General features: G+C 38.6%; 1 protein-coding gene across 1 annotated transcript in view; it reads right to left on the reverse strand.

Moving 5' to 3' along the window:
• The window catches only part of LOC146166721 (uncharacterized), a 103,316-nt gene that overhangs the window by 49,241 nt on the left and 32,392 nt on the right, over positions 1-21,683 (reverse strand). The window contains exons 31-51 of the mRNA XM_083384792.1: positions 21,306-21,519; positions 20,623-20,776; positions 19,479-19,604; positions 18,616-18,784; positions 17,488-17,719; positions 15,545-15,781; positions 14,576-14,692; positions 13,959-14,075; positions 12,650-12,786; positions 11,495-11,681; positions 10,767-10,934; positions 9,817-9,935; positions 8,879-9,069; positions 8,060-8,357; positions 7,361-7,529; positions 6,633-6,832; positions 5,176-5,349; positions 3,900-4,092; positions 2,953-3,135; positions 1,871-1,990; positions 756-893 (exon numbers count right to left, since the gene is read on the reverse strand). Of these exons, the coding sequence (XP_083240918.1) occupies positions 756-893; positions 1,871-1,990; positions 2,953-3,135; positions 3,900-4,092; positions 5,176-5,349; positions 6,633-6,832; positions 7,361-7,529; positions 8,060-8,357; positions 8,879-9,069; positions 9,817-9,935; positions 10,767-10,934; positions 11,495-11,681; positions 12,650-12,786; positions 13,959-14,075; positions 14,576-14,692; positions 15,545-15,781; positions 17,488-17,719; positions 18,616-18,784; positions 19,479-19,604; positions 20,623-20,776; positions 21,306-21,519 (3,643 nt within the window). The remainder of the gene's footprint in view (positions 1-755; positions 894-1,870; positions 1,991-2,952; positions 3,136-3,899; positions 4,093-5,175; positions 5,350-6,632; positions 6,833-7,360; positions 7,530-8,059; positions 8,358-8,878; positions 9,070-9,816; positions 9,936-10,766; positions 10,935-11,494; positions 11,682-12,649; positions 12,787-13,958; positions 14,076-14,575; positions 14,693-15,544; positions 15,782-17,487; positions 17,720-18,615; positions 18,785-19,478; positions 19,605-20,622; positions 20,777-21,305; positions 21,520-21,683) is intronic.

Consider the following 21,683-nt stretch of genomic DNA (forward strand, 5'->3'; position numbering starts at 1 on the left):
TACGTTTACTGAAAAACGTACACCCCAGTCCACGCAATACACTTAACTTACAGAAACATACACCTGGTAGTGCAAAAAGAACTTCTAACCGTTATGAACAACTAGTTAGTACTTCAAAACAACGATTATTAGAAGAAATATTTGGTTGCGATGTTAGGAATCGAATATAGTATGTTACAAGCTACGTACGTTTAAATACATGTTGTAACAGGTAATAGGTAATGTACACTCTAGTCAGTCTGGTAATAAACCTGATAATATGATATTGAGCTTATTGTAATGCGGAATCGTGTACACCCCGGTATATCCCATTATTGTGTGTACAGTGTACACCCTTTAACAATTCATTCTGGTACACTCTGGGGTGTACAATACACACGGTTGAAAATTACTGTTATAAATGAATCTGCAGAACAGAGACAAAATGATTTAATACGGTATACTGAAAAGAAGTTCATCCGGGAATTATTTGTTTTAGCCGGCATTTAGGCTACCTACCTAAGATGCATTCATCAAGGGACGTTCAAAACCACGCAAAGTAAAACGAATCAAAACATAAAATAAAAATGCTCTAACCAACGTCTTTATCAAGATGATGTCGATTTACTCCACCTTTTTGGTTTCGAAATTCATTTTTAGTCTATTTACTTTGCAAAATATAAATCCTAAAATAGCAACTATATGTGGTTTTGCATGACCAGAAAAAAAAAGCAACTCAATGTTGTTCAGAATTTACAGAATTCCAAGGTGTTTACCTCGGGTTGGTCAATGTTGTCCTGCTTGAGGCAGTGAGGTCTGATCATCTGCTGTATGAGTCCGTCCCTCCACTCGCGATGTTCGCCCTCGAAGTATCCGAACAGCTTGCGACGCGAGTCGACCGCATTTACAAAAACCTGAAATACGATGAGGCACATGTTGGCGTCAAGTCAATGGTTGAGAGCCATGTTGTAAACAATCTTTGTAAATGGCCGCATTTGTCTAATTCTAAATAGAGTCAGGTGGCACGAAATAAAGACGAATTGTATTGATATCTCAACAAGCTTTCATAAACCTGAAATGCGATGAGGCACATATTTGCGTCAAGGTCATGGTTTCGAGCCGTGTTGTAAACAATCTTTGTAAATGGCCATATATGTCTAATTCTAAATAGAGTCAGGTGGCATTATATAAAGACAAATTGTGTTGATATCTTGAGAAGCTTTTGAAAACCTGAAATGCGATGCGATACATGTTTGCATCAAGGCAATGATTTAAACGTTACGTTGATTTTTGACGGAATTTACAGCAAGTGCAAGAGGCACTTTTCAACCTCATCTGTGCTATGAAAAGCACTTTGCACAAACACTCTGTTCTCTGGAGCATAATGATTGAAGGTGGTAGTAAGACGTAATAAGAATATCAAAACCCATACAGAAGTAGGTTGCATTTTGAACGTTTCGAATAACTCTTTACTCATTTTCAACATAGTAATAAAGAGTTATTCGATACGTTCAAAATGATACCTACTTCTGTACGGGCTTTCATATTTTTTTTACGACTCTGTTCTCTGTTATGCCACAATTTGTTATTTGCGTTGCTATTACTTTAAAAATAATATCATCATAAATATTTTTTGAAACTTTTTTATAGCGTCAAAAAAGATAATTATTTCAATAAATTTTAAAAGTAAAAATCTTCAATTTTTGTATTGACTTGATGTGTATATTAAAGGTTAACTGACACTTTTGCTAAGTGAAAATAGCAGACCCACCTTCTGGGTAGTAGTTGAGCCCAGGCAAAATGGGTTACAAAAATACACGAAGCCCCATAAGAATACAGGGGGTGATAATAAGTAGAAGATGTCTGAAACTAGTGAAGATAGAGGACCCACCTTCTTGGTTGTGACTCGGAATCCGAGCTGCTTCTGGGTCTCGGCGTAAACGTCAATGCATCGCGACTTGCCGCAACCTGCTTCGCCGCAAACCACAACAGAACGCATCGATTCCGCCAGCTGAAAGACAACTATACTTGAAAAAAAACTCTATAAACTGGCGTATCTTTATGGAATCCAACATTGACATTTTGTTAAAGAAATATAAATTTCGCCTATACTGGCATCGTCAGTTCCTATAGTTACAAGTTGTTTGAGAAAAACTCGTAACGTAAAACAAATGATATATGAAGTTATATTTAAAAAAAAATGCTGTTGTATAAACTCAAATAAACTTCTCAAAATGTAACTTTTTTAAAAGGTTAGGAGACAGTGTGCGTTTCTAGCGGATTGTATTTATCGTATTCTTGGTTCTGAAGAATTTTCACTATTATTGCCTGAACGACTTCGGCAAAAAAAGTTTTGTATTTCGTTCCCACATGAAAAAACTCGAAACCTAATTGAAAAGACAAAACGTTTTATAATTTAAAAGGCACCAGGTTTTTTTCGACTCAGGGCATTTTGTTGCGCAACTGTACACACAAAAAAATTATGTGAGAAGTAATGATCAATCGAAAATACATGTTGTCGATGCAATTTTGCACACGAAGACTCGTTCTTACTTATCAACATTTCTAAAAAAATTTGAAAGCAAACCCAATCAACACTAAAAACACGTTAGTAAGTAATGCCATAACAATCTCTCGAATATTTTGGCAGTAAAGAATCTCCCGCAGACAATAAAATGGAAATGAAAGATTTTTGCTTTCGTATCAGGTAATGTTAAGACCGTTTATAAAAACAGGTAAAAATCATAAAATAATAAAATTTAAAGATATATATATATATATATATATATTTCGCCTTATGAATATACATCAACAGTTTCCTAAAGAAAATTCCAATAGGAAATCCTTTTCTATTTGAATAAGAAACTAATGATGCCTATTCATGAGGCAAGGGGCTTCGACTTTAGGGGCTTCGACTTCAGACTCTAAAATAAAACAAATGTGTTGTAAAACGTTATTCAACCAAGTAACCACCTCGGTTAGCTGAGCTGCTTTGGACTGGAAGGCTGCTGCGGGACTAAGGCCGCATTCGGCTGTTGCCACGGCGACGGCAGCCTCGACGTCGCTGATTGGCTCGTGCTCGGATTGTTTGGCTTCAAACGGCCGCGAATCCGACTCGAGTCGGTGGTCAGGAATGGAAACCTTTGAAAAATGGAACTAACTTAGATTGACTTTTAACGCGTTAAAGCAAAAGTTGAAGAACTTAATTTTCCCTTAGCTGCGAGGCCTTAATCCTAAAGGCGTTTACTTGTGGTACAACACGACAAAAAATAATAAACAGGTTAAATATTCGTTTGAATTACAGGAGCAATTTTTAGGTCAAGCTTCAAAAACTAAAGAGGGAAGGTGGAATGTTTATGGAAGCTTCCACATCAACATTTTCCTAAAATGTCAATATTTTTCCAAATAGATAGTGATTTGAATGAAAACAAAGTGCAAAAAGGTGCATATAATAGTGCTGTATATCTTCTAAGTTACAATTCTTAAGGTATATATCAAAATTGACTTCAGCAAAACACTGTGGTCTGCAGTGGACGGCAAAAACACGTGTTAAACAGCATAAATAAGCTATTGTATATCTATATTGAAAGACACAGGTTAACAAATGTTATCTCGCCAAAAATAATAGCCCAAAAGACTAAATTTACTTGTTTTAAAGACATAGGCTAACAAATATTCTCCCGCCCAAAATAGTAGCCCCAAAAGGCTAAATTTACTTTTTTTTTACAAGACACAGCTTAACAAATATTATCCATATAAACAAAGCCATATAATTGCTTCTACTACTTTTCAAAGCCAAGAGGAAAATATTCCTTTCAATGTGTTCAAAAAGTCAACCATCTATCGTTTACCTCCAGGTTCATCCCTCCTTCCACTGAAGGGAAGTGATCCTCCTGATGATGCTGCTCCTGCGTCCTCGCCCGATCCTCATCATCCAGCATGAAGTCCACCTCCTCCTCCGCCGACGGGAAGAGGTCGGACACGAAGAGGCAGAGGAGGTTGCGTTCCTCCTTGCCGGCAAGACGCGGGAGCAGGAGGTTCCGGAGTGACGTCACGAGAGCAACCTCCTCCATTTTCTTCATTGATTCCGCGTTGGACTCGATAATCTCGCGACTGAAAGAAACCGGTTTAAAGCTTAAGGCAGTGGTTTTCAACCGGGGTTCCGCGGCACTTTCTAGGGTGCCATTTTTAACGCTCAAGGGTGCCGAGATTTTTTGTGTACTATAAAAGTGCCAAAATTGAAAAAGTTTTTCCAACCTTTTTGCACAGTTGATGTGTTTCAATTTCGTTTATCGTCTGTTTCAATCTACCTTACAGTTAACCACTCACTTTGCGTGGTTTTAAACGTTCCGTGATGAAGGTATCCTGTCTAGGTAGCCGAAATGCCGGATAAAACAAATAAGTACCAGAAGAACTTAATTTCAGTATACCGCATTGCTACATTTTGTCTCAGTTCTGCAAAGTCATTTATAATGCAACAATCTAAGGCCTTATATCAGTGGTTCTCAATAGGGGTGCTGCCAGGGCACTTCAGGATGCCATTTTTAATGCTCAAGGGTGACAAGGGATATTTCAAATTCTTATGGATTCCAATGTTTGCTCTATTAGTAAGCTTCTTGATACAACTTTTTGTGTACGATGAAAGTGCCAAAATTCAAAAGTTTTTTTAACCTTGTTGCACAGTTAATGTGCTGTTTTAGCCTCCTTCATTGTAACGTTAAAGTTAACCACTCAGCAAAAATACGAGCAAGGGTGCCGCGAACTATTTATAATTTCTGTAGGGTACTGCAAACTAAAAAAGGTTGCGAACTACTGGCTTAAACTCAAACACTTTAGGAGACAATAAAAAGTTAAAGAAAGATTTTTTTGCTTTCGTATCAGATGATTTTAAGACTGTTTATGAAAACAGGTATAAAACATAAAATCATTTCTTAAAATTTTGGTTGATAAAATGCTTTGTTTACAAGTAATTGTAATTATTAAATGCTTTTTAAACACGTGGCCGTTAACATGACTGTGGTGTGTATATTATGAAGTCTATGCCATGCCGAAACGGACCCTTTCATTGTAATTGTAAGTGTAGTTAAGTCTTTTTAGCACTAAGTAATTGCAATGTAATTCGAACATTTAAAGGAGTAAATTCGTTAAATTTGTACAAAAGAATCTCACGCCGCGTTTCATACTACATAAACTTACTCTTTGCTTATTTGCATCGCCTCCTGGGTGGTCAGATCCAGCGATTGTTCCATGGAAGAGGAAGACGTGCCTCCGACTCCCGGAAGGACGAGTCCTTGTCCTCCTTCCGTCCCGCTGTCGCCTCCCGCCGTGGAGCTGGCGGCAAGTCCTCCAGAGCTTGACATCAAACTCGATCTTGGAAAGAAGATAAATCGAATATAACTTAGCATTTACGTCAAATTGGAGTTGAACGCGTATGTCAAGCAAACTTTAATACATATGTCTTAGCCCAAACAGTTTAGAAGCGCATTTGGAACATGCATATACACAATGTGTATATGTATTATCACGCCCAAAACTCGTAACCCAAAAGACTTAATCCACCTTTTTTACAAGACACAGGTTAACAAATATTATCCCACTCAAAGCAGTAGCACAAAAGGCTAAATTCACTTATTTCACAATGTATTCTGTGATCAAGCCCTTCTGGAGTCGTACTGGCCAATGATAACGACCCCTATACATAGTAGTACACAAGATGCCTTTGGAGAGGCTAACCGAAATCAGTCATGATCAGGATTAAACTGCACACAAAATGCCTTGAACAGGCTTACCTAAATCAGTTCACCTTTAAGGATTGTAGTGCAAGCAAGGCAAAGCTAGAAATACAACTAACCTGCGGTGAGGTTCGTACTCACGAACCCGGTCATACCGGGACCGTCGCTCTACGAACTGAGCTGCGCAGGATCAGACGGGAGCGAGTCAAAAAAGAAACATGGCGTCATTGCCTGCTGCGTCAGACTCCAGATTTTTTTTATATAGTTTGTGTCTAACTCTAGACCATAATCCGACCGAAATCTTTCCACAACTACACGCCCACCAGCACCAGTCAATTTACACTTGTCGGTTTAGCGAGCAGTTAAGGTTACCGTGAGACTACAGCTTAGCCGGGGCTTATTGGCTCGCGCCAGGGCTTGTTTGGTTTCAAAAATACGTTGTCGGTTCAGGCGAGCAGTTAAGGCTGCCGCGAGACTACAGCTGAACCCGGCGCTGATTGGTTCGCGCCAGGGATTGTTTGGCTTGAAAAATACGTTGTCGGTTCAGGCGAGCAGTTAAGGCTGCCGCGAGACTACAGCTGAACCCGGCGCTGATTGGTTCGCGCCAGGCATTGTTTGGCTTCAAAAACACGTTGTCGGTTCAAGCGAGCAGTTAAGTCTGCCGCGAGAGTACAGCTAAGGCGTCACTGATTGGCTCGCGCCAGGGATTGTTTGGCTTCAAAAACACGTTGTCGGTTCAGGTTAAGGCGGCCGCGAAACTATAGCCAAGCCGGCGTTGATTGGCTCGCGGCAGGACCCATTTGGCTTCAAAATCACGTTGTCGGTTCAAGCGAGCAGTTAGGTCTGCCGCGAGACTACAGCTAAGTCGGCGCTGATTGACTCGCGCCAGGGATGTTTGGCTTCAAAAACGCCCAAACCTACCGGTGCTTCCAGATGCTGGCGAACTTCCTCGTCTTCTGCACAATCTGGTCGCGATATTCTTGCTTCATTTCTAGCTGCTCGCGGAGAAGGACGTCAAGCGACGATCCCGCGCCCGCGATCACATGCTCGAAAAGCGGAAGTGACGTAATCGCGTTGTCGCCGAAGACGATGTGCGTTCTAGCGCCACCGGCCGACGAGTCCTGGCAATGTGCTGAAATTGGAAAAGATGTGGTAAAATTGTGTAAAGCGTGATTTAATTACAACAAATCTTAATTAAATAGAATATCAAAGCCCATTCAGAAGTAGGTATCATTTTGAACGTTTTGAATAACTCTTTATTCATCAACATCTTTTATATGTTGAAAATTAATAAAGAGTTGTTCAAAATCATCAAGATGCTACATACCGAAGTTTCGGTGCCATCGTTTCGGCCACCTATTCGGGCAATCTTCTAGAAAAAAATATATATATATTTACTTTTTTCCCGTTAATTAAAATATAATTGCCCTGAATAAGATTGCCCGAATAGCTGGTCGAAACGTTGGCACTTTAAAACAAATTTGCCGGAAGAACAATTTTACAATAGAAATAGAAACAGTGCCTGGCAACAACAGCATATTCACATAATATGTGTGTGTATCTTTCATTGATCAGTCCAAAACTAGTAATTGAATCGAAATTGCGTTTTAAATCAAGTAAAACGCCGCCCAACACTCAATAAAACCAACCCGCTCACCGGTTTGCAAGCGATTGGCTGGGATGGTTGAGAGCAGAGATCCACAGAGGTCCAGCAGGTGACAGAGCTTGCGTGAAAGCTCGTGAGCTTGGGTAAAGCCCTGGGAGAGCAGCTGGATCTCAAGCACGGTTCGTCTGTCCGGGCTCACCGCATGAACAACCCTGTATAGTTGTGTAAGTTTACGGTTTGGGTTTATTTACCTATAAGTGATGATGATACATGATACGTACACTGTGGCGAACCTACTAATGTGCATCCACGTACATCGAAGTGCGCAGATCGCCCTTTTTCCGATTTTTACTTTATAAACGCGTGTTTCTGCTGCGCTAGCCTAGATCACGTCGGGGTCACCAGTAAAGCGGTTGGTGCTTTATTGCGTAGCTGGTACATGGTAAAGTCTAACGGTAGCGCAAGACAAACACGCGTTTATAAAGTAAAAATAGGAAAATAAAGGGCGATCTGCGCTTTAATGATCGTTGATGGACATCAGTAGGTAAGCCACTAACCGTTCACCACTTATTTTACATTACTTTCTTTACTTTATTTTAGTTAGTAAAAAACAAACAAATTAATACAGTGGCTCTATTGACAGTCGCTGTTTCAAATCAATCACTTTCGTGAGGGCGCTATTCTGACTGTCGCCGTTCTAATAGTCGCTATTCGGCCCAAATCCCAGAAAACGATGCGTCACCTGAAGTAGCTTGTGCACTCGATGGGCATCCCGACCGCCACCGTCGGCACTGCACGGTTCAGCGATCCTGGGTCAAGGGTCACGCGGCTCTCGGGGTCAAGGGTCACGAAGCAGGCGGCGCTCGGCGAAAGACTGATGTCCTCGCTCATCAATGTGATCGACGACTTGCCAGCCTTGAGAGCGCGCTGTACTTCAGCTGCCAGCTGACCGGCAACCGACAGTAGGGAAGTACGTAGGGAGTTGAAGCGGTGTAAGCAGATCCAACAGCCCGTCTCAGCCGTGCCTTTGAACAGGTCGCCTGCGAGGAACGCAAGTTTGTTAGGAATGTAAAGTCACATTTTCTTTGAACTAAATCCAAGATTTTTACAGCGTTGTGCGTGTTTAAGTGATAACAGAGTGAAGACACTGTTCTTTAAGCAGTTTAAGGTTGTTATTCAGATAGATATAAAAAGCCCAACATCTCTTTAAAAGCTAGATAAAAATTTTCCCGTTTCATTCACTAGAAAAAAATCGAAGAATACAAATAATTTAAATGAAGAATAACTTGTATCTTCACTGAAGATGATACAATCTCGTATAGAAACGTATTAATAAAAATGATGTCGATCTACTCGACATTTTGGGTTTGCATTTCATATTATTATCAATGCATCTTTATTTTTTGCAATATGCAGTCGCTGTACTTCTGTTTTCGGGTTTTTATTTCCAGAATTTAGATTATAAGTTATGAAAAACGCTAACCCTTAAAACTCATTCCGAATAGAAACAGTTGAAACAAGTGAGCATAGTTTACCCAAGACAAAACGAACTTATGCTTACCTAACATGTAGTGATCCATCGATTGCGTGCAAAGTACTGCGTAGAGTCCCCGACCGAGTTGATAGGAGAGCTCCGAGAGGGTCTCGGGAGCCGAAGAGACTCCTCCGGATGTGATGGCCACTCCGGAGTGGGACTGAAGAGCTTGGCAAATGGAGAGGAGGACTCGGTCGCACGAGGGAGACACAACGTACCTGGGGAAAGACTTTTGTTTAAAACGCGCCAGTTAAGGTCTAAGCCAAGGCAAAGGTTTCGCTTATTTGGATTTACTATAGCAACAGTAGAATAACGAAATGTGCGATGGAAGTAAAACGCATTCATGATTGGTTGCTCTGAATTGTGATCGTTTAAGAAGTACGTCGTAAAAATTTTTATTCGATGACGTCACATTTCTTGAATTTTGCCCCACATTAGATTGGTATTTATTTGTTTATCTGACGTTTCCTATTCTGGATGCCTTCGTCAGGGAATGTAACAACACCACGCCAAACACCACGCAAAGTAAAACGACACAAAAAAGAGATAAAATCGGGCTAAACAACGTTCAAAATAAAACGAGTTGTGCGTCGTCGCTCTTTTTTTTATCGCTTTTTATATAAAGTATTTATATATAGGTACCTATATAGTTAGCTGAAACGTTGGACAAACAAATAAATACCTTTCAACAGCATATTTATTTAGCCAAGATATATATCATCCATAACAGATTTGATACAGCTGACATTGTATAATTAAAAGAACTGTGAATCAAATTAAGAAGATAACAATAAATATACTGTTGCTACCAGGCATAGTATACAAAAAATAAGTTCTTCTGGTATATATTTGTTTATTCAACGTTCCGGCTTATTATTCAAAAAGCCTTCATCAGGGAATGACAGTGTAAATATATATTAGAAGAGCTTATTTTTAGTTTACGAGGAGAAAGTTTTTTTACGGACCTTTGACACGACCCCTGGTACTCATATCCATAGTCGAAGCTCCACGTCATGGCTTGAACTTTGACCCCCATGTCGTCAGGCGAGTAGCTGTGCTTGAGGTGAGCTTCCCAGTCAAATAGCTGCGGGAGACACAGAGTTTCGAATGAAATCTTTAATATTGGGTATTTATTTCATTTTAAACAGTCACCTTCCAGAAAGCCATATAGCTTTCCTCTGATTAAACTTTTACCTAATCTGTACTGCTTTCAAATGTTTTTCACTCTTTATTATTTTACTATAACTTTGCTTTGCAACAGCTTAAGAACTGCACCGCTTCAAACAACAATCAGTCACCAAGGTCTAAAACTTTGAATATAAATATGCATTTCGCCCTATTTTCGCCATATGATTGACATCATCAGTTTATCTGTACAAAACAAAAATATATATATTATATATTCCATAAAATATATTCCTTAAAAAAATGTCGGAGCCTAGTTTTACTCGGGTTTTTAAACTCTAGGTTTTATTGTTATTTTGTTATTTAAATTTAAAATACAATCAAAGGGCAGCGATTGTGAGGCTCATTGGCTTCTCCCGCAATCCCATAACAGGTTTTATCGATTTTCAGTAAAAAAACTGTATTGTAATACAACGTAAATGCGACTTTTGGCATGAATGTAAAGACGTCAAATATGCGAATCTATACATCGACACATTTGAAATGGTCTTGCGAGGAACGACTTCATTATTTTTAAGCTCGTATCGAATCGTCTTAATCAATGTCGATCTACTCGACCTTTTTGGATTTGCAATTAATTATCAAGCTACAATGATATAATTATGTTTAAAATTAATAAATGACGAAACTCACCAAAATATAACAGATTCCATTGAAAAAAATAGGGTAGGTAACCCAGTTACGAGCATTAAGAATTTCAATTGTGACTACTCTAACTTATGGGCTGGACCTTTTCAGCGGCGTCCTGTGAGCCCTCGGCCACAATAGCGTCCCGGAGGCGATGACAGAGGTCGCGCTGCTGGGTGAGGAGCCCGATGAGTCCGCTGATCTTCCGGATCTGACACGGGAAGAGGAGCAACTTGCCGTCGTTCCTCGCCGAGCTGGCGTTCCGTGTGTCCTGAAACGAGTAAGGGAGTTAAATTTAACTAAATATATGCTTATGCGCATAATGTAACTAGGACCAGACCTTTTTTATCAGTAGTGTTTCAATGATTTACAGGTCTTTTAAAGACGAATACCAATGTTTTCCCCTTTCAAAAACTACCTAACGTACCCCGAAGTTTACCATTGGAAACCCTTGGTTTATTTTCTATTTTTGGAACCAGAATTCATACCTGACTTCTTATTGCTCTTATTATAAGCGCGGTATTTGGGTTTCAGTTTATGAAGATTAAACCATTAAGCGCTTGTTTTTTGCTAACTTTTATTAAATCTTGCTTTTCGCAAAATTTCATCAATTTTTAACCACGCACCATTAATAGTAAGCTGGAAGTCATTTGAAAAAACAAATCCTCGCAAAAATATTTTAGGTTATAAATGAAGGTTGAACACACTGTAAAAACTGAGTGCTCAGCGAGTGACACACAACCCGATGTGCCAAGTGCGTACAAACACTTGTATTTAAACCCAACGCAAAAATAAAAGTTCACACAAAAAAACAGAGACCTGGTCTTTTGCCTCTCTCAACTCCATTTCGATGAGGTCGCCTTTGGTGGCTCGGCTCCCGGATCGCACTTGCTCCGTGAAGAGGAGACTCTGCATCGTATTGATAGGTCCTCCCTGACCCGAATCCCCCGAAGGTCCCATGGCGTCCTCGTTGTACGCGTCGTCCACATCCATGTCCATGTCGTCGTCAAGACTTGACCTGAAATGGAGAAAGAGCGTTGGTTCGAAACGATTTTCTTCGCGAATGGTTTGGCATAGAGGTTTTACGACGTTTTTAATCTAATTTCTGGCGGGATAAAATTAAAATGCTGTTTTACTTGAGTTGGTGAAAGCATTTTATTGGGGTGCCAATGGAGTGGACACCCCACGATACCAAGTTCTTGATCACTCCACTCGACAATTGTCCTGCTTTGTTGACGTTAATAAAGATTGAAATGCTTTATTGAATTGACGTCACAATGACGGTCTGCTTTGCGAAAGATTCAAGGGGGCGAGTGGCCCTTTGCTAGTAATACGCTTGACTTAAAGCTGCGAATGGCCTTGCCTTTTTTCTATGTGTGCATATTAGTTTTCAAGTTTTTCCCTATTTGTGCTTAAAATAAATTTTCATGAGACACTTAAACGTAATAAAATCTCGTTTAGAGCGTTGTTTCGACAACTTTTCGGGTTTTGATAGGCATTTTAGTTAATGTTTGGTTCAAATTACAGCCAGTTAAAACAGTTTGTTTTCACCTAGAATCATTTTTATTAAAGAAGGAACCTCAAGTTATGTTTTGATTACGAATTTTGTTCTGTAAAAATATTTAATTTTGGACAAGGATAATACAATATACCTTTTAAACCAAATTAGATAGGTTGTAACCTTTAAAACATATACGTTGATACATTTACAACCTATGCGCTGTAACATTTGAAACCTAAGTTGGAACATTTAAAAAGAAACACCAAATGAGGCGTAGTAAAACACTAAAGTGGGAGTGTACTAATAAAACGTAAGCCGTAATCGTTGGTCAAAAACAGCTTCAGAGGGGCTGGAATACAGTCGTTATCACATGTGTGTGCATGTTTATTGAGCAAATAAGGTGCTTAGAGCATTTAAAACTCCGATTTCTAGAAACCATACAAGAAACCAAACGACGCAATATGCTCCCACATTTTCCTCTTTACCTGGTGGAGGGAGCTCCGATCGAGTCCGACTCATTGTCCTCATTGTTCTTCCCATCCGGATGATCCTTGTCCCTCCCACGGCTCCCGACCGTCTTCCTCGTTCCCTTGGTGTGAACCATCCGTTCATCCTCGATTCCCTAAATGGAATTATACTTTACGTTGACGAACAGAAACAATAAACTGGATAGTCGTACGTTTATATTGTTTTACCTCGTGTCGCTGTTTTCATCCTATTGCATTTTATAGAGTAGGAATCTTAGTTTTGTCAATTGACGGTTCACAAATATTCTGTCAGTTAATCAAAATAGCTGTACTTCTTCAATACATTTAACCGAATCTCTAGTAAGGAAACCACTATTCCATACCATCTTTGGATCATAATGGTCGGAGGTTGTAGTAAGACGTAATAAGAATATCAAAGCCCATACAGTTGCATTTTGAACGCTTTTTGAATAACTCTTTATTCATTTTCAACACGGAAAAAATACTTTCTTGCTTTTTGATATAGTCAGACTAGTAATGGTATTTTCACGATAAAGTTGTCTTCATTTTGAGAACAAATAAATTCCTTTTAAATTGAAAAGCGCAATTAAAAGGCGTGGCCTAGGGTGATTTATCTGTTCATTCTCCAAGAACATTCTCTTAAGATCATCAGATGTTGAAAATGAATAAAGAGTTATTCGAAACGTTCAAAATGCAACCTACTTCTGTATGGGCGTTGAACTAATGCCTCCCTTAAAATGGAAAACAAATTAACAGGTAAAGTGTAAAGCAGGGGTTCTCAAACTTTTTTTACCGCGGGCCCCCATTTTTAGGCAAGAAAATTTCAAAAAAGGCCGGCATAACTTGACCTCATAATACTTCACAAATCTGCTGATTTCGGCCCAAAAATGTGAAAAAAATGAGTCTAAATACATTCTGTACAAATCCTTTATTTTTAATTGAATTGTTTCTTTAAAAAAATGATTACTTTTTAAATATACACTGATATTCCAACAGGCCTTTATGGACCCTCCAAAAATAGTTCAAACAGCCCCAAGTGGTCAATGAACTCCAGTTTAAGAACCCCCAGTGTCAAGGAATAACGAATAGCTATAAACAAACAGAATCATGAGTCGTCCAAACAATAACTTACTTCTAACATGATGACGGCCTATCTAAGAGAAATAAGTCGATTTTATTGAAAATAAACGACAATAGAAGTTCAATTACGCTTTTACATTTTGAATTCAATATTAATCAACTATTTACCCACATTTTCACCCTTTATGAAAATTATAAAACATTAATAATAATTCCCATAACTTACTTTTAACATGATGACAGCGGCGTGCAAACTGTCGCTGACGTCATCAGCAACTTTGACCAGCGCTTGGGGATCTCCCGACTGGACCGAGCTCAGAGCATCACGCATTCGATCCGTCAGCTGGCAAAGTGATGCATGAAATTGTGGAATATGTACTTGGATAGGGTTTTCATGTAACAATGTACCAGTTAACAACACCAAATCCACGTTTACACTTCGACAAGGGGGACCTTTAATATAGAATCTAGTAGCGTGAAATGTCAAGAGAGTACTGGTTTAGTTATTTGATTTGATCAAGAGAGTACTGGTTCAGTTATTTTTATTTACTAAATTTTATATTTACCAGATACAGGTCACTTTCAAGCAAGGTACTTATAAATGCACTCCGTTAAAATTTATTTCTGATATTTTCTTGTTTATAAATTAATCGCAAATTATAATACGTATTTTTAAAGCTTTTTACATGGCGGAAGGCTGTGCACTCGGGCCAGGCATAGCTGTTAAAGTCAGAAGTCAAGTTTACAAAATAACTTGAGTAGACAGTCGAAAAAAAAAAACGCAACAACGGAATTCGAGTTTTTCAAGTGGCCCTGTGGGCCGGTCCTAAATGCCGCGAGTACCTTTACGGCGGTGGCGAGCAGAACCACTTGTGTAGTGTTGTCCAAAGTCCATGACACCTCATCCTTCTCGATCGAACCACCGAGAGTTGCATTGAGTTGGGCCGATATATCTGTGCGCTGCGAAAAGGAATTCACTGTTAATCGTGATTAGACATGTCATCACAGACTAACTGGATCTGTGGATCAATGAGGCAAGCAAAGCAGACTAGACAAACAACTAATCTGCATTGAGGTTCGAACTCATGACCTCCGGCCAAACCGGGACCATCGCTCTGCCACAGAGCTACACAGGCTTAGAAGGGAGCAAATCGAGAAACAACCTTACGCCAATGCTTGCTATATTGTGTTAGTACAAGCAAATTCACATTGAAGGGGATCTACAGTACCATATCATATCATCATTCAAAGATAAACACACGTATATGTTCAACAACGGAGATCTAACCCTGCTGCCCCAAGCGTAACGGTTTCAATTCGTTAACACGTCGAACTGGTCTGGAAATTTATTTTTCATGTTTTCATTTGCAGTTCCTGCAGCAATCCAATACTGCTCCAAATTTGTTTAATATTAGAGGGTTAAATATTTTCTGAGTCATGCTTCGGCTTAAAATTTCATGAAAGCAATATGCCCCTTACAAGAAATTGGACTGAGGTGTTAGCGATAAACGGCAGTTTTATCTGGGAAAAAAAAAAATAACACAACTTAAGTAGTTTTCAACACTAAGTAATGACATAAACAGTACCAAGAGACTGTTTTGACTTGCTCTAATCTTGACTTGGACTTAAGTGTTTTTACAAATGACTTCACTGGGACTTGAGTCCTATCAAAGCTACTTGTTTACAAAACTGCCCCTGACCAAGAGACTCAAAATTCCAGTGGGAGACACCGTCTAGCAAATTAATACACGTGCCGTATTTCCATCATTTTTCCTAACCTCAATAGTTTTGATAAAAAAAATACTAAGAGACTCGATATACCTGTGGCGCTCCAAGAGGCTGCTCATCACGGCCTGACTCGCTGTCGGAGGCGGGTGGGGGTCCTGGCGGGGTCATCACCACCTTGGGACCCTGGTCGGAGCCCCCGGAACGCTGGGACACTGCGGAGGAGGGGCGACTGATCCGCACCTTAGAAGCCCCAACGCTCCTCAGGGTCTGCTCAATCTGGGCCGGACGCGGCTCGTTGCCAAGGGCGACGTGGAGGTGCTCCTGCGAAATTTTGTTTTATAACTAAGTGAAACTTCGAAATAAGAACGAAAATAAAGTAATTTGCTTAGAAGGCACACCGACGATAACGTCTGTGAATATCTTAGTACGCTTGTTAAAGCATGGGACTATTTACTGTTTATTTATTTTTATTTAACTCGGGTCATCAAGATGTTATAATTTTTTTTGCAAAATCAAAAAACGCAGGCTTGCTGGACAACCAGATTTATTTTGGCTTTTTTTTAAATTAGATTCGAATTAAAATTAGAGCATTTCGGTTTTTCCAAATTATATTAGAATTACCGAATTCTTGAAATCTAGAATTTGAATTTATTTTAGCTTTTTTTAACATTAGATTAGAATTAAAGGAAGAGCATTTTTGAAAACTTTAAATTTTTCGTAGCTTTCCGTTCCGTATTGAAATTGACTAGAAATTTTCTGTAGCATGACTACTATATTAAGACTAAAATGTGGCAATCGAAAACCCCGACTTGCAGATTTTTAGTTTACTATAATTAAACCAGAAGCAATTCTTTTCAATTACTTTCCCTCGAAATAAATCAAAAAAGTACAACCCAATGTTAAAATATTTTGCATGAAGAATAGATTATTATCAGAGCTCCGCGGACATTGATTAGACACTTTCTGTACCTTTCTGTACTGTATTGACTTAGACTAGAAATTTTCTATAGTGTTTTGTACTGTATTGACTAGACATTTTCTGTAGCTTTCTATATACCGTATTGACATTGACTAGAAATCTTCTGTAACTTTCTGTACTGTATTGACATTGACTAGAAATTTTCTGTAGCTTTATGTCCTTAACATTTGACTAGAAATTTTCCGAAGCTTTCTGTACTGTATTTACATTGATTAGAATCTTTCTGTAGCTTTCTGTACTGACATTGACATTGACTAGAAATTTTCTGTAGCTTTCTGTCCTTGACATTGACTAGACATTTTCTGTAGCTTGCTATACTGTAATGACATTGACTAGAAACATTTTTGTAGCTTTATGTACCTTATTGACATTGACTAGTAATTTTCTGTAGCTTTCTGTACTGTAGTGACATTGACTAGAAATTTTCTGCAGCTTTCTGTACGGTATTGACATTGACTAGAAATGTTCTGTATCTTTCTGTACTGTGTATTGACATTTACTAGAATTTTTCTGTAGCTTTCTACTGTATTGACATTAACTTGAATTTTTCTGTAGTTTTCTTTACGGTATTGACATTGACTAGAAATTTTCTGTAGCTTTCTGTACTGTATTGACATCGACTAGAAATTTTCTGTAGCTTTCTGTACTGTATTGACATTGGCTAGAAATTTACTGTAGCTTTCTGTACTGCATTGACAATGTATAAAAATTTTCTGCAGCTTTTTGTTTTATATTGACATTGACTAGAAATTAATGTAGCTTTCTGTACTGTATTGACATTGACTAGAAATTTTCTATAGCAAGACGACTATATTAAGACTTAAATGTGGCCATGGACAACCTCCACTTGTAGATGTTTTATTTACTATAATTAAACCAGAAACAATTCTTTTCAAGTACTTTTCCCTCGAAATAAATCAAAAAAGTACTCAATGGTAAAATATTTCGCATGAGGGATAAGATATCAGTGCTTCGCCGACATTGACTAAAAATTCTTGAGCTCTCTGTACTATATTAAGACCTAAATGTGGCCACAAAAAACACCGACCTGCAAAGTGGCCTGTATGGCCATCAGCAGCTGGGGCAGCCACAGTGACATCGGGCCTTCGTACATTAGCGGCCGGTAAAAGGTCATGACCTCGCCAGCAGTGCTTGAAACCCCGGTGACCTTGTACCTCTTGCGCCCACCAGCGGTCATCCGGCCAGGAGCAAGCTTGTTGGCTGGAGGTTGCTCTGTGAAGATGAGACGACCCAGGTGGGGCAGGACCTTGCAAAGATACCTTGACGGAAAAGGTAATACAGAATTAGTTGCATAACTGGATCTGATAACTGAGTTTAAAAGCGGACAAATTTTATTACTTTAAATGCTGCGCTGATAAAGTATTTCTTATCGACTTACATTTTGCGACTGAAGTACACGTACATTCGGCTAAAACATGCCCTATATCAAACAAACTTTATTATCACCAAAATCGATAATTTGATTGCTTTTAACATGTTTTTTTAGAGTTGAAAATATAGTATTCACTATTTACTTATACAACGTTCAAGTAAAAAGCGCATAAAAACTTCTAGAATACGTTGTCTTATGCAAATGGTGTTCAATATGTTTTTTATTTGGTTTAAATTTGCATTTTATTCTCATTAGAATGTTAATGGTAAATATCCTTGTACTAATATTGGTACGTTTCAGTATGCTTTTTAGATTGTAAAAATCAACTGCAAGACCCAACCAAAATTAACAACTCAAATACTTGGTTTAGACTGAAAGACTAAAATTACGTTGGACAAAGTAGCTTTTTTGACAAATTTTAACTAGATTAGAACTAGAATTAGAGCACACAAGCAATTTACACTTAAGATTAGAATTAGAATTATGATGTTAAGACTGTTTAGAAAAATAGATATAAAACATTAAAATTCTATTTGAATATGAAACTGAAGATGCCTATAGGCGAAATATATTTTTCTGTAAAATTTTAAGAAATTATTTTACGTTTTGCACTTGTTTTTATAAACAGTCTTTAGATCATCTGACACGAAAAGAAAAATCTTTCATTTACATGTTGTTGTCTGCGGGAGACGTTTTACTTGCTAAAGTGTTTCAGAATTGTAACTAGTCGCATTTTGCCTGAAGCACCATTCGAAAAGTACAGCATCTAAGTGCATCACTCACTTGTTGACTGCGTTCAGGTCGTATCCGTAACACACGATGTTCATTACGTCCTCTGGCGAAAGAAAGTAGAAGCGCGGAAACTTCTGACGTCGACGTTCCAGGTTGCCAAGCAACGCGTGACGACACTGCTCCATCTTGACGTCCATTTTCTCCAGCATGGGCAAAAGTCCTGGAACGACATCATTGACGATAAATTGGGTCGAATCAAGCTTATGAACCATGTCAAGTTGTTTTTGATGGTTCTGGTCAATGTTGCACAATCGTGTTTTCTAATATATTTACCTATTTCAACTTGTTTGTTTTTTTCTTTTTAAAGGTATTTTTTATTTTATGATTTTATCCTTCGTTTGTTGTGTAATGTGTGATTCCCCGAGCGAATAAATCACATTGTCATGATAGATGGGTAAATTGGTGTGAGAGAAATACATTTAATGTGAGGAGAATCTTGTGTTTTGCGAATAAGATAGTTTTGCATGAAAGCCTTTAGTTTTGTTTTTGTTGGACTGTTTCATTATTAGTATAACAAAACTTAAAACGGCACGCAACATGTGATAATTCTCTGCGTCTCTGCAAAAAATCCAACGATAGGAAACGTATAGTGATGTAGCTGTTGCGGCAGTCGCTGTTTTAAATAAATCGCTATTGTGAGGTTGCACTATCACCGTTCTAAGAGTCGCTATTAGGAGGCATGTGCCGGTAACTATTTTTAAGTCTCTATTTTGGAGCCCATTTATAGTAAATCAGGACGAAAGAGTGTGATATTAATCTCTACCCAAGTAAAAGCTATGACTCTTTGCGGTTACGTGAGTAAACAATGCGTCTCTTGGTCCGTTACTGATTTGTCACCCCTGGTCTAGTCTTACCTTTCCTGGAGCATCCCTGGAGGACGTTAGTGTTCTTCTCGGTTGCTCGCATCAACAGCCGAAAGTCCTTGCTCATCACCGCGAACATGTTTGCCTCGTGAGCAAGAGCGGTCCTAACGTCCGCTCCTGGAAGAAAAAACATGAAAAACATCAAAATAAAATGTTTTAGTTAGATATATTATAATTTGTAATTCTAATTGATGTTACTAATTACATTTTTAATGTAATTGTAATGGATGTAATTAATTACAGTTTTCAATGTAATTGTAATGTAATTGAAGCATTTAAGGGGGTGATTGTAATTGCAATTGAACTGAATTAATTTAATTGACTCACTTCTGGTTGGAATACAGTCAAGTGTGGAGTTACAACGTTGAAAATAACGTGAACAACATTTTGTAAAATTTGGTGTTTGCTTATCAACTAACACAATCCGACTTGAAATTACTTTGTTCCAGAAAAATGGTGGTAAATTATACTTTGTCAAATGGTGCTTGGAAACTCTTCCGGGTATCACATTCATTATTGCCTCGAAATAAGGTTTTCGGGTAATAAACTACACTGTATGGCAGTGGTTCTTCACTGGAGTGCCGGGACACTCTAGGGTGCCAGATTAAACGCTCAAAGGTGCCAAGAGATATTTCAAATTCTTTAGGATTTCAATTTATGCTATATTGGTGAGCTTGGTGGTACAATTCTTTTGTGCACGATAAAAGTGCCAAAAAAAGTTTTTTTTAACCTTGCACAGTTAATGTGCTGTTTCAATCTCGTTTATTGCAACGTTACAGTTGACTACTTAGAAAAATACGAACAAGTGTGCCGCGAACTATTTATAATTTCTGTAGAGTGACGCAAGCTCAAAAAGGTTACGAAACACTGTTGTATGGCAAACTAGATACAAACTCGTCTAACCGAGTAACGATTTTTTTTCTTAGGTATAAAACGCCAATTAGCAAACTTGTCCTAAACCTTCAAACCAACAAACTCTTCGGATTATTAAAGAGCGGCAAACTCACCCGAGTAACAAAACTTTTCCAAGTTACAAAATCACCCTAACAACAAACTTATCCTACCAAACGTTGTCCCACTTCAAACCAGCAGACTTACAAACTTTTGGGATTATATCAAAGAGTAGCAAACTCACCCGAGTATATTTCGTCGAGTTGCACCCACTTGCGCTGCACGTTGACCCACGACTCGAGTACGGCCTCAATCAGGTGAAGCTTCTTCTGCCACTTCGTGACCTCGTCAAGGAAAGAGCCGATCGCGCTGTTGCTCTGCATCCGAGTCAACTCCATCTATCACCGAACGAATGACTTGACTTAAGTGCACTTAAGATACTGTTTTTCAATGACTTGACGCGGCTTAAGTCATTTGAACAAAATTACTTGAATTGACTTAAATATTTCGGTGTAATGACTTGACTTGACTCAAGACTTTTGGACAAAAGACTTGGGTTGAAATGAAGTGTTTCATAAGGCGGTGTTCGTTATACAATTTGTGTAATTATCTTAAGTTTTGCACATAAATATTTTGCTTGCTATAGGTTTCATTTTGTGTTAGTTTTTAAGTGAGTTACTGCTCATATAATCGGAAGAGTTTAACAATTTTAAAAGTTTAACGCTTAATTTTTATAAAAAGAACTTGACTTGAAATTGACTCGCTCTATTTATGACTTGACTTGGACTTAAGTTATTTATTTAAAATGACTTGACTTGGAACTTAGGTAATTTTTAAAATGATTTGACTTGGACTCAAGTTATTTCAAAATGACTTGACTGGGCCTTATTTTAAAATGACTTGTTTACAACACTGCATGTCTCAAACCTGGTGGTGTTCCAAGTCTGAAAGAATCTTCTCGACGTTTTTGAGGAGGCAGATCGGACTCGGGTCATCCACGAGGTTGAGAAGACTAATCGGAAGAGAGAGCACCGAAGTCCTGCCTCCTCCGCGACCCCTGGAGATCGATCCTGCTCCGGTCTTGTCGGAGGAGCGACTGTGAGGTCCGCTCTTCATGCTCTTGGTCCTCGTTCCTCCGGTTCTAAATCGAGAAAAGTAAAATCGATATTTTACGAAGAACAAGAGATGTGTGGTTATTAGTTCGAACCTTAATACTTGCTGTTTTAAAGCCAAATGTTGATTTGCAAAGGAATTGAAAAAACACAGTAAAAAGTAACTGGACAAGACGCAGAACAAAACAAAATT

The sequence above is a fragment of the Ascidiella aspersa genome, chromosome 1, assembly GCF_963924565.1.
Source record: "Ascidiella aspersa chromosome 1, kaAscAspe10.2, whole genome shotgun sequence".
NCBI lineage: Eukaryota > Metazoa > Chordata > Ascidiacea > Phlebobranchia > Ascidiidae > Ascidiella > Ascidiella aspersa.